The sequence below is a fragment of the Salmo trutta genome, chromosome 32, assembly GCF_901001165.1.
Source record: "Salmo trutta chromosome 32, fSalTru1.1, whole genome shotgun sequence".
NCBI lineage: Eukaryota > Metazoa > Chordata > Actinopteri > Salmoniformes > Salmonidae > Salmo > Salmo trutta.
Genome location: NC_042988.1, coordinates 23,894,177 through 23,907,373, shown reverse-complemented (window position 1 = coordinate 23,907,373; position 13,197 = coordinate 23,894,177). Strand labels below are relative to the sequence as shown.

The window sequence follows — 13,197 nt, the reverse complement described above, 5'->3', positions numbered from 1 at the left end:
TTCGCCAGAGCAATCCCAGGATTCAGTAGTCTCCGTTTGTCAGTCCACCGTGACGGACACTCAGGTCACCGACACACCGTGCCGTGACTGAGACTGACAGACATGCACGTTAACCAGGTGATTGACAGGAAGCAGGGAAGCATAAGAACACACAAACACAGAGGGGGAGTTGTGTATTGTTTCCTTTCCTTACCATCTCTGCACTCACTTCCCTCTGAATGAAAAGAAACAATTGGTACATAGACATTAGTACTGCGGACAGCGAAGGGTTAAACAACAACCAAATATACTGTCTCTGTGTACGGAGTCTGTGACCGGAGAAAAAAGTTGTGGATATATGAATATATGAAATACTAGATCATAAAAACAAGACATATAAAAATACATAGGCTTACCCATGATGACACTGGCATACATGCTGGTTCATACAAATACACACAAACTTGATACATTTGTGCATTCATACAGTCACTGCACTACAATCCTTTTGTTACAGTACCCTTCCTTGTCTCAGGGTGCTCTGATAAAAGAAAGTAAAAGGTTTTATGGTTAAGTATGAGGAGAATGCTAATATATACAGTACCAGTCAAAAGTTTGAACACACCTACTCATTCAAGGGCTTTTCTTTATTTTTACTATTTTCTACATTGCAGAATAATAGTGAATAATAGTGAAATAGCACATATGGAATCATGTAGTAACCAAAAAAGTGATATATTATATTTCAGATTTGTCACGACTTCCACCGAAGGTGGCTCCTCTCCCTGTTCGGGCAGTGCTCGGCGGTCGTCGTCGGCGGCGGCCTACTAGCTGCCACTGATCCATTTTTCCTTTTCGTTTGTGTCTGTCTGTTTTGTTTACACCTGTGTCCTATTAGTTAATTTCGGTGGGTTTATTAACCTCAGCTGCCTGCTAGTCTTTGTGCGGGATTATTTGCTGTTGTTGCTCTGCTTGGGGTGCGTGTCTGCGCTACAGGTTTTACCGTTTGTTGTACCGTTTGTAATGTATTTAGGAGTAGAGGTTTCTCCTCCGTGTGTTACGTTTATTTCCCTGTGTGTGGCGAATTCGTTGGGTGTGTTTCCCCACCTGTAGTTGTCGTGTTTTGGGACGTTCAATAAACGATTGTGCTACTGGAAATTCCTTGCTCTCCTGCTCCTGACTCCTGCACCTACCTCTTCTTAGGAGGCACCTAACAAGATTCTTCAAAGTATCCACCTGTTGCCTTGATGACAGCTTTGCACACTCTTGGCATTCTCTCAACCAGCTTCATGAGATATTCACCTGGAATGCATTTAAATTAACAGGTGTGCCTTGTTAAAAGTTAATTTGTGGATTTTTTTTGTTGAGCCAATCAGTTGTGTTGTGACAAGGTAGGGGTGGTATACAGAAGATAGCCCTATGGTAAAATACCAACTCCCTATTATGGCAAGAACAGCTCAAATAAGCAAAGAGAAATGACAGTCCATCATTACTTTAAGGCATGAAGGTCAGTCAATGCAGAAAATGTCAAGAACAATCGCAAAAAACCATCAAACGCTATGATAAAATTGGCTCTCATGAGGACCGCCACAGGAAAGGAAGAACCAGAGTTACTTCTGCTGCAGAGGATAAGTTCATTAGAGTTAAATGCACCTCAGATTGCAGCCCAAATAAATGCTTCACAGAATTCAAGTAACAGACACATCAACATCAACTGTTCAGAGGAGACTGTGTGAATCAGGCCTTCATGGTCGAATTGCTGCAAAGAAACCACTACTAAAAGGACAACAATAAGAAGAAGAGACTTGCTTGGGCCAAAAAACACGAGCAATGGACATTAGACTGGTGGAAATCTGTCCTTTGGTATGATGACACCAAATTTGAGATTTTTGGTTCCAACCACCATGTCATTGTGAGACGCAGTGTAGGTGAACGGATGATCTCCGCATGTGTGGTTCCCACCGTGAAGCATGGAGGAGGAGGTGTGATGGTGTGGGAGTGCTTTAATGGTGACACTGTCTGTGATTTATTTAGAATTCAAGGCACACTTAACCAACATGGCTACCATAGCATTCTGCAGCGATACGCCATCCCATATGGTTTGCGCTTAGTGGGACTATCATTTGTTTTCAACAGGACAATGACCCAAGACATCCCTCCAGGCTGTGTAAGGGCTATTTGACCAAGAAGGAGAGCGCCGGAGTGCTGCATCAGATGACCTGGCCTCCACAATCACCCGATCTCAACCCAATTGAGATAGTTTGGGATGAGTTGGACCACAGAGTAAAATGAAAAGCAGCCAAATAGTGCTCAGCATATGTGGGAACTCCTTCAAGACTGTTGGAAAAGCATTCCTCATGAAGCCAGTTTAGAGAATGCCAAGAGTGTGCAAAGCTGTCATCAGGGCAAATGGTGGCTACTTTGAAAAATCTAAAATATATTTTGATTTGTTTCACACTTTTTTGGTTACTACATGATTCCATATGTGTTATTTCATAGTTTTGATGTATTCACTATTATTCTACAATGTAGAAAATATCTGGTTTGCGCTTAGAAAAAAATAAAAAATAATTCCTGAGTAGGTGTGTCTAAACTTTCACTGGTGCTATATATGCAGAAGCACACACTGAAATACCCACACCCACCCACCCACACGACACTTCCGCAAATATGTATACAAGATACAAACAAACAAGTAAAGGCTAATATACAGTGCATTCAGAATGTATTCAGACCCTTTCACCTTTTCCATATTTTTTTTACGTTAGAGCCTTATTGTAAAATGGATTAAATTGTTTATTGTAAAATGGATTAAATAATTTTTGTCCCTCATCAATCTACACCCAATACCCCATAATGACAAAGCAAAAATGTATTAAAAATAAAACCCTGAAAGATCACATTTACATAAGCAAAAAAGGTTTTTAGAAATGTTTGCAAATGTATAAAAAAAACCTGAAATATTACATTTACATAAGTATTCAGACCCTTTACTCAGTATTTTGTTGAAGCACCTTTGGCAGCGATTACAGCCTCAAGTCTTCTTGGGTATGACGCTACAAGCTTGGCACACCTGTATTTGGGGAGTTTCTCCCATTCTTCTCTGCAGATCCTCTCAAGCTCTGTCAGGTTGGATGGGGAGCATCGCTGCACAGCTATTTTCAGGTCTCTCCAGAGATGTTCGATCAGGTTCAAGTCTGGGCTCTGGCTGGGCCACTTAAGGACATTCAGAGACTTCTCCCGATGCCACTGCTGCGTTGTCTTGGCTCTGTGCTTAGGGTCGTTGTCCTGTTGGAAGGTGAACCTTCACCCCAGTCTGAGGTCCTGAGCAGGTTTTCATCAAGGATCTTTGTACTTTGCTCTGTTCATCTTTCCCTCGATCTTGACTAGTCTCCCTGTCCCTGCCTCTGAAAAACATTCCTACAGCATGATGCTGCCACCACCATGCTTCACCGTAGGGATGGTATTGGCCAGGTGATGAGCGGTGCCAGGTTTCCTCCAGACATGACGCATGGATTTCAGACCAAAGAGTTCAATCTTGGTTTCATCAGACCAGACAATCTTGTTTCTCGAGGTCTGAGAGTCCTTTAGGTGCCTTTTGGCGAACACCAAGCTGCCTGTCATGTGCCTTTTACTAAGGAGTGGCTTCCGTCTGGCCACTCTACCATAAAGGCCTGATTGGTGAAGTGCTGCAGAGATGGTTGTCCTTCTGGAAGTTTCTCCCATCTCCACAGAGGAACTCTGGAGCTCTGTCAGAGTGACTATTGGGTTCTTCTCCCCCGATTGCTCAGTTTGGCCGGGCGGCTAGCTCTAGGAAGAGTCTTGGTAGTTCCAAACTTCTTCCATTTAAGAATGATGGAGGCCACTGTGTTCTTGTGGAACTTCAATGGTGCAGACATTTTTTGGTACCCTTCCCCAGATCTGTGCCTTGAGACAACCCTGTCTCGGAGCTCTACGGACAATTCCTTCGACCTCATGGCCTTATATAGACAAGTGTGTGCCTTTCCAATCCAATCAATTGAAATTACCACAGGTGGACTCCAATCAAGTTGTAGAAACATCTCAAGGATGATCAATGGAAACAGGATGCACCTGAGCTCAATTTCGAGTGTCATACAAAGGGTCTTAATACTCATGTAAATAAGGAATTTCTGTTTTTAAGAAATTTGCAACAATTTCTAAATACCTGCTTTTGCTTTGTCATTATGGGGTATTGTGTGTAGATTTTTAATTAATACATTTTAGAACATGGCTGTAATGTAACAAAATGTTGAAAAAGTCAAGGGGTCTGAATACTTTCCGAATGCAATTAGCTACGTAAAATGGCGATCCTCCTGCGTACTTGCATCAAGTTTCTAATTGCGGGGCTGCACACGTCTGCATATTTTAGCTTCGCAACTATAGAGGATCGCCATTTTGCCTAGCTTATTGTAGTTGCATACAGCATAGGGTGTCAATTAAGGCTTAACACACTGACTGAAAAGCTCTTACCCTCTGTTGTGGCTGGGCCTGTGTTAATGTTACAGGCTGGTCCTGTGTTAATGTTGTGGCTGGGCCTGTGTTAATGTTACAGGCTGGGCCTGTGTTAATGTTGTAGCTGGGCCTGTGTTAATGTTACAGGCTGGGCCTGTGTTAATGTTGCGGCTGGGCCTGTGTTAATGCTGTGGCTGGGCCTGTGTTAATGTTACAGGCTGGGCCTGTGTTAATGTTACAGGCTGGGCCTGTGTTAATGTTGCAGGCTGGTCCTGTGTTAATGTTGCAGGCTGGGTCTGTGTTAATGTTGCAGGCTGGGCCTGTGTTAATGTTACAGGCTGGGCCTGTGTTAATGTTGCAGGCTGGGCCTGTGTTAATGTTGCAGGCTGGTCCTGTGTTAATGTTGCAGGCTGGGCCTGTGTTAATGTTACAGGCTGGGCCTGTGTTAATGTTGCAGGCTGGGCCTGTGTTAATGTTGCAGGCTGGGCCTGTGTTAATGTTGCAGGCTGGGCCTGTGTTAATGTTACAGGCTGGGCCTGTGTTAATGTTGCAGGCTGGTCCTGTGTTAATGTTGCAGGCTGGGCCTGTGTTAATGTTGCAGGCTGGACCTGTGTTAATGTTGCGGCTGGGCCTGTGTTAATGTTGCGGCTGGGCCTGTGTTAATGTTGCAGGCTGGGCCTGTGTTAATGTTACAGGCTGGACCTGTGTTAATGTTGCGGCTGGGCCTGTGTTAATGTTGCAGGCTGGGCCTGTGTTAATGTTGCAGGCTGGGCCTGTGTTAATGTTGCGGCTGGGCCTGTGTTAATGTTGCGGCTGGGCCTGTGTTAATGTTGCAGGCTGGACCTGTGTTAATGTTGCGGCTGGGCCTGTGTTAATGTTGCAGGCTGGGCCTGTGTTAATGTTGCGGCTGGGCCTGTGTTAATGTTGCGGCTGGGCCTGTGTTAATGTTGCAGGCTGGGCCTGTGTTAATGTTGCGGCTGGGCCTCTGATGATTGAACTAAAACGCACCTTGTACGTACACAGACAAACAAAACACACACGCACGAACGCAGACACTCTCCCACATACATTATACACAAGTGACATGTTAGACCAGAAAACATCTTAGCCTCAGTAGCAGGTTGTGCCTCTGTTAATAAAAGATCATGAGGATTTAGGGGATACATTTAACTAACATGAGATGTTAAGCATGAGGCACGCATTTTAAAAAGACAAACACACCACTCACACACACACACACAAACACACACGCACTCTATACAAGTGACATGTTAGGCCATCTATAACAGAAAATGATAACATATTAGGCAGGGGGTGAAATAACTTAGTAATGCTAGCATGATGCACCAGACACCCATACATACAATCACACAGGTACACTTCCACATAATAGTAGGCACACACATACACACACATTCACTAACATGACTGGTAATGCTAGCATGATGCACATTGCACACCCGCTCTGTACAAGTAACACATCCAGACAGAAAAGCTTATCCTTTGGAGCAGGCTGGGCCTCTGTTAATTAAAATTATATGATTTTAATGTTAGCATGACGCAACTTGTACACACAAGGCATAAGCGCCAAAAGCGGTCACTTACGGCCTCAGGCCGCTAGTGGGCCCCCAAACCCCCCCCCCCCCCCAAAAAAACTCAGTCGGGGTCTCAATCCCCATTGATTTTGTTAGCCAAAACCTCGCTCAGGGCCCCCAACAGGCTAAAGCCGGTCCTGCACACAAACACACACACACATCATATACACATTTTTATAAGTGACACAATAGGCCAGAAAAGCTCTTACCATCTGTAACACCATCTGCTAATGAAAATGATAAGATATTAGGCAGCGCATTAATTGAGCATGAGTAGAATTAGAAAAACTGTTTTGTCCATTTGTAAAGCTAGCATGATGCACCTTATCCACACATACATAAACACATACAGGTACTCTTCCACATAACAGTATGCCCACACATACAAGTAACACATTCAGCTAGAGAAGCACTTACCCTCTGCAGCAGGCTGGTTTTGGGGTTGAACTGAATAAGTAGTATTGCACCTATTTCACACAGACAAACACACACACACACACATTCCGTACAAGTGACATGTTAGGCCAGAAAAGCTCTTACCCTCTATAGCAGACCGGGCTTCTGCCAAGAAAACGAAGGGCTTTTAGAAGAGGAACTTGAGTAATTACTTAGTAAATATAAATACACACACACACACACACACACACTGCTATCTTCATACATTGCATACACTCACGTAACTATCACACTCAGACAGAAAAGCTCTTAGCCAATATAAATAAGAGGGTTTAAGGAACCGGACTTAAATGTTGAGTAGAGTTGCCTTACATGATGCAATATGAACTCACACATACAGACACAACTAACACATTTAGCCAGAAAAGCTCTTACCCTCCGTAACAAGGTCGACCACTGTCAATACAATGACAGAATTTCAGTGATATGAACTAGACTGTACCAAATGATCTGAGTCTGTACCAAAGCTAGCATCAATGCAGTATGCATACAGGTTCTTAATTTGACCACTCTTTTGTTGATCAGAATTTTCCTGCACAGCAGGAAATGCAAACTTGTAGTGTATTCAAGGTCTAAAAAGGCTTCTAAAGTTTGTAATTTCCACTTTAAAACATCAAACATTAAATGTATCCCTACAAAAAAATATCCATGAATTATAACCAACATAATAATTCACATTTCCAGTTACCGCAGGATTATTTTCCTGCTGTAGCAATCTGGCTCAAATTAAGATCCTTCATGTACATATACACTCTCACACACACATAAACTACTCGTATACCCACAAACAAATGCCTCCACCATCTCTCCGATGAATCGTAGATAACACACTGACTTCAACTTAATGCTGTGTGTGTTATACATTGAAGGACCATATTAAGCCAGAACAGCTCTTACGCTCTACAGCAGGTTCGGCTTCTGTCAGTAAAGATAAACAGGGCTATCAGGGAGGACGACTGGACTTCATTGTTGAATAGAGCTGACATGATGCACGGTGTACACATACAACACTCTCACAATATATGCAAACTTACCGTGTACACACGCCCAACCTATGTGCTCGTGCTGCATGCACATATTTAAGTAATACATTCAGCCACAAAAACCTTTCCCCTCTATAGCAGGCTGGGCCTCTGTTAATACACACAAATGGATTTCAGTATTGGAGCTAGCATTATGTACACACAGTCGCACGCACACACACACACACACACACACACACACACACACACACACACACACACACACACACACACACACACACACACACACACACACACACACACACACACACACACACACATACAAAAACAGATACAAACATACAACACGGACAAAAACCTATACCTGCACACTTCCACATACAATACATACACCGACACAAATGACACATCAGACAGAACAGCTCTAACTCTCTTCAGCAGGCTGGGCCTCTGCCACTAAAATGAGAGGATTTCAGTGTGGAGTAAGTGTGTAGTAAAGGCGGTATACTGCAGTAGCAGACACTCACACAAACTCACATACTGAGTCAAAGGAAATACACATCCGAACCGTTTCCTGAACAATCCTCCACATATGCATGTATGTATACACTGTAACAAAAATATGTTGATTCAACGTACAATTGTTTTTTGTTGTGAGTTTGTTGAGCAAACTCACAATCCTATTGCAGCTGGTTGTTTTACAAATGTACGTTGAACCAACAGATTATTATTTTTTTTTTACAGCATACACACACACAAAATAAATAATAATAAACACACTCACACAGACCACACCACACACACCCCATACACACACGCACACCCAGATACACACACGCACCCAGAAACACACACTCCAGTGCCAAAATAACCCACATAACAAACATCACCTCAACCTTAACATAGGTAGTTCTTACCAACTGATTGGTGACCTGTCATCTCAGGTAATAAAAAAAAAACAATAAGAATCAAAAGAATAATGACTAATATATCATTTAAATGAATATAGTCTGCTTTGTCATGCATAAACCAGTAGGAAATTGTGATAGGCGTGAATATAAACGTGTGAAGCCTAAGTTAAGTGTATTGGCGTTCTATCTGATCAACACTGTCATGGTGCGTGGTGAGAATCATGCATGGCCACTCTCAGTCTCATCCCCACAGAAAGCTACTTCTGTGATTGGTCTTAGAGGCCTTACCATGATCCTCCGCTGGCTTCGCTGAGTGAGGGAAAACAGTTAACCGACATTACATTGGAATGATGAGGGGATGATTATGCCCTACTGACTAACACAAACACACACAAAGGGACACAGGTTAACACACACACACACACACACACACACACACATGCCCTGTTCTCACCCACCCTTATCTGTAAAAAAAAAAAAAAAAAAAGGAGCAAAATTTAATCAGACATTGATTTTTAGTATAGGCCTAACCATTCATTGAAGTATTTCATGTATAAGTATTTGGCATCCATTTGTTATGAGTGGACTCACCAGCAGGTGCTGCTGCAGCCTTATCTGTCTTGGCAGCTACAATTAAAGACAAACATATACGATAATGAATAACTAAGTGACATATGTTTTCATCAGTTGTATGTAGAAGTTCTGTAAAGAGAGGAAAGGTTAGATTCCAACCATACCATGTCGAAAACATCATGGACCATTAAACTTACAATATAGTTAACATAAAATAATCACCACTGTGAATTACCAATATTTGACTTCACACTGTGCAAACATGCATACATACAAACATTCACAAATGATTTGAATGTACATGTATTATGTAGAAGTCTAGATATGCATAATCCACGTCTGCACACAGCACTGTAGTGCAAATTGAGAATGTTGATACATTAATGCATTCCCATGTACATTGTACATACAATATCATACCTGTACATAGACACATAACACATAAGTTCATACGATAAAGAAATACATGTTCTAATGTAACCACAGAGGAGTTGCACATTCACTCAACCTTGCTTTGTGCAGTTCTTACCAATTTCTTCAGGCTCTGCCTCTGGCAAAGAAAGAGTATTGGAATTGGAGTCAATGTAATAAGTACACTGTATATAGAAAAAAAGGTTGGCATTCATTGGGATGACTCATGTACTGGAGGCAGCTATGCCATGTAGTCGCTAGCTGGCACAGCCACAAAATCATAAAATAATTAACCCTAACCTTAACCACATTGCTAACCTTATGCCCAACCCTAACCTTAAAAATGTATTTTTTACAAATATAGCTAATTTTGACTTTGCAGCTGGCCCATCTTGTGGAAATCACTCAATTATGCCTCCAGGACAAGATTCATCCCAATAAACATCAACATGCTATAGAAACAGTCGCTACTGTGTGTATATTCTTGATAGAGATGGGTAGTTTTAAAGAGAAGATCATTTTGATTTTTGTTTCATCTTTATTTAACCAGGTAGGCTAGTTGAGAACAAGTTCTCATTTACAACTGCGACCTGGCCAAGATAAAGCAAAACAGTGCGACACAAACAACAACACAGAGTTACACATAGAATAAACAAACGTACAGTCAATAATACAATCGAAAAAGTCTATATACAGTGTGTGCAAATGAGGTAGGATAAGGGAGGCAAGGCAATAAATAGGCCATAGTGGTGAAATTAAACACTGGAGTGATAGATGTGCAGAAGATGAGTGTGCAAGTAGAGACACTGGGGTGCAAAGGAGCAAAATAAATAAAATAAATAACATTATGGGGATGAGGTAGTTGGATGGGCTGTTTACAGATGGGCTATGTACAGGTGCAGTCATCTGTGAACTGCTCTGACAGCTGGTGCTTAAAGTTAGTGAGGGAGATATGAGTCTCCAGCTTCAGTGATTTTTGCAGTTCGTTCCAGTCATTGGCAGCAGAGAACTGGAAGGAAAGGCGGGCAAAGGAGGAATTGGCTTTGGGGGTGACCAGTGAGATATAACTGCTGGAGCGCGTGCTACGGGTGGGTGCTGCTATGGTGACCAGTGAGCTGAGATAAGGCGGGGCTTTACCTAGCAAAGACTTATAGATGACCTGGAGCCAGTGGGTTTGGCGACGAATATGAAGTGAGGGCCAGCCAACAAGAGCATACAGGTCGCAGTGGTGGGTAGTATATGGGGCTTTGGTGACAAAACGGACGGCACTGTGATAGACTGCATCCAATTTGCTGAGTAGAGTGTTGGAGGCTATTTTGTAAATGACATCGCTGAAGTCAAGGATCATGAAGAATAATGTGACTGAAAAATATCAAAGAACGCAGCCTCAAGACTACGATGCTTTTGATAGGGTTTAAGACCATCAAAGTACTGATATCTGAGATAAACAATACCTCCACAAGGGTGCCTAATGAATGTAGATATTAAGAATTAGTTACTGAAAAACAAACTGAACATCACAGTAACGGTAATGATCTCTGACTCAAACTGGCAGGACACATGGATCTGCCATCCAAAGCTATAATTTGTACAGATAATTTGTCCTTGTTCAGAGCACTTGTTAAAGTGATAACATAAATAGTCTCAGTGCCTTGGGATTTGTAGTCAGCTAAATCCATTAAACTACCCAACCACAGAATGTAGAACATCAACCAAGTCTCCCGAACCATCTCCATCTGATCAATCACAACTGACTTTTCAGAACTATTGTCCCAGGAGTGTACCGAACTGCAATTCTGAGATTTCAGCCTTGGCCTTGACACTCTGGTTGTGCTGAATGACCCTGGCTGTGGTCTCAGTATTGGCATACTGAGCAGCCGACACGTCTATTTTTGAAAAGGTTTGTTTTTCAGGCAGCAATATGTTAACATTCTCAGCACATCTAGTTTTATCCCTGGCAACACCCACTGTCTTAGGTCTCGGGGGGGGGGGGGGTCTTTGACGCGCAGGGCATTAAATGCCTTCTTTAGCCCAGGTTCTGTGCCTTTTTTAGCAGGCCGAGTCCATAGATGGAAGGTAAGTGGGTCAGTGAAGTTCTGGTGCTCCATTCGTTGCTCAGTCCACTATTGTTGACTGGGATGGGTGTTATGCACCATTGAGCACATGCCATGAGACGGTACGCCCCGATGACAAGGCCTTGTGTCCTAAGCTGGCACAAAGAATTTGTTTAACCACCCATCATGACATTGTTAAAGGACACAGGATGAGTGGCTGTTGTGAAGCACAGGAGAAATATGGAACATGTGGTGACTATCACTGCATGGTCTCCTCTGTGACAACAGTGTAGAAGTCAGCAATCAAAATGACAAATCCTGTCCCTATACTACAGTATGTTCCAGAACGGTGGTTACCAGTCAAATCCCCTGTTCATATTCCCATGAAAATTTATGATTGCAGAAATTGATAGATGAGACCATCCCTAGATTCCATTGCTAAATAAGATGCCTTAGGATACTATAAAAACAGGCCGGAATTTGACAAGTGATTGTCTTTGGTTAGACCAACACCCAACCCCTTCTCTACTTCAGGCCTTCAGCCTTGTTAGGCCAAGGCTTCTCTCTGGTTACGACCTGTCAGCACTCTCTCTATCACAGGCCGGCTCAGTGTCTGTCTATCTGCCGTACTCATACCAAAAGTTCTAAGTACAGCGTTAAGTCAGAGAGACAGAGATTGAGTGTGAGAGAGAGAGACAGACAGACAGAATGACAGACAGAGAGAAAAGATGAGAGCGAGAGAAAGAGAGAAGAGAAGAGAGTGAGAAATGAGAGAAAGTGAGAAGGAGCTAGAGGGAGATGAGAAAGGCCATCAGGGGTCAGATATGGTGAGAAGTGTTCAGTTGAGGGCTTGAGGGTCAGCTCCATCAGATTTAGTCATGGGAGAGATGGATACCATGGTATATTTTTAACAAATATTTTTTGAGATAGTTGATGAACCAGTGTTTGATTTCCTCAATTTCTATACCCAAGCTGCCCCATCACTGTCAAGCCTTCCTCTAAATATATACTGAACAAAAATATAAATGCAACATGTAAAGTTTGGTCCCATGTTTCATGAGCTGGAATAAAAGATCCCAGAAATGTTCCATACGCACAAAAAGATTATATAGCTCAAATGCTGTGCACAAATCTGTTTACATCCCTGTTAGTGAGCATTTCTCCTTTGCCAAGATAGTCCATCCACCTGACAGGTGTGGCATATCAAGAAACTGATTAAACGGCACGATCATTACACAGATGCACCTTGTGCTGGGGACAATAAAAAGCCCCTCTAAAATGTGCAGTTTTGTCACACAACACAATGCCACAGATCTTGTTTTGAGGGAGCGTGCAATTGGCATGCTGACTGCAGGAATGTCCACCAGAGCCGTTGCCAGAGAATTGAATGTTAATTTCTCTACCATAAGCTGCCTCCAACGTTGTTTTAGAGAATTTGGCAGTATGTCCAACCAGCCTCACAACCGCAGACGTGTATGGCGTCGTGTGGGTGAGCAGTATGCTGATGTCAATGTTGTGAACAGAGTGCCCCATGGTGGCGGTGGTGTTATGGTATGGGCAGGCATAAGCTATGGACAATGAACACAATTGCTTTTTATCGACGGCAATTTGAATGCACATCCTGAGGCCCATTGTTGTGTCATTAAAGTGGTGGAAAAAAGTACCCAATTGTCATACTTGAGTAAAATTAAAGATACCTTAATAGAAAATGTAAAAGTGAAAGTCACCCAGTAAAATACTACTTGAGTAAAAGTCTGAAAGT

At 42.6% G+C, this 13,197-nt stretch overlaps 1 protein-coding gene across 24 annotated transcripts in view; it reads right to left on the bottom strand.

Annotated features, from left to right (window-relative positions):
* Window positions 1-13,197, bottom strand: part of LOC115171489 (myosin-binding protein C, fast-type-like) — a 47,551-nt gene that overhangs the window by 22,687 nt on the left and 11,667 nt on the right. For 3 of the 24 annotated variants that reach the window (XM_029728333.1, XM_029728337.1, XM_029728343.1), the window contains exons 2-7: window positions 8,989-9,024; window positions 8,856-8,861; window positions 8,686-8,706; window positions 6,588-6,605; window positions 6,257-6,271; window positions 194-214 (exon numbers count right to left, since the gene is read on the bottom strand). The exons of 1 other annotated variant lie outside the window; for it this stretch is intronic. In XM_029728333.1, the coding sequence (XP_029584193.1) occupies window positions 194-214; window positions 6,257-6,271; window positions 6,588-6,605; window positions 8,686-8,706; window positions 8,856-8,861; window positions 8,989-9,024 (117 nt within the window). Of the gene's footprint in view, window positions 1-193; window positions 215-395; window positions 433-6,256; window positions 6,275-6,587; window positions 6,609-8,685; window positions 8,707-8,855; window positions 8,862-8,988; window positions 9,025-9,499; window positions 9,521-13,197 lie in introns of those variants that run through there. 20 more of the 24 variants (XM_029728335.1, XM_029728341.1, XM_029728344.1 and 17 more) reach the window with 12 other exon arrangements.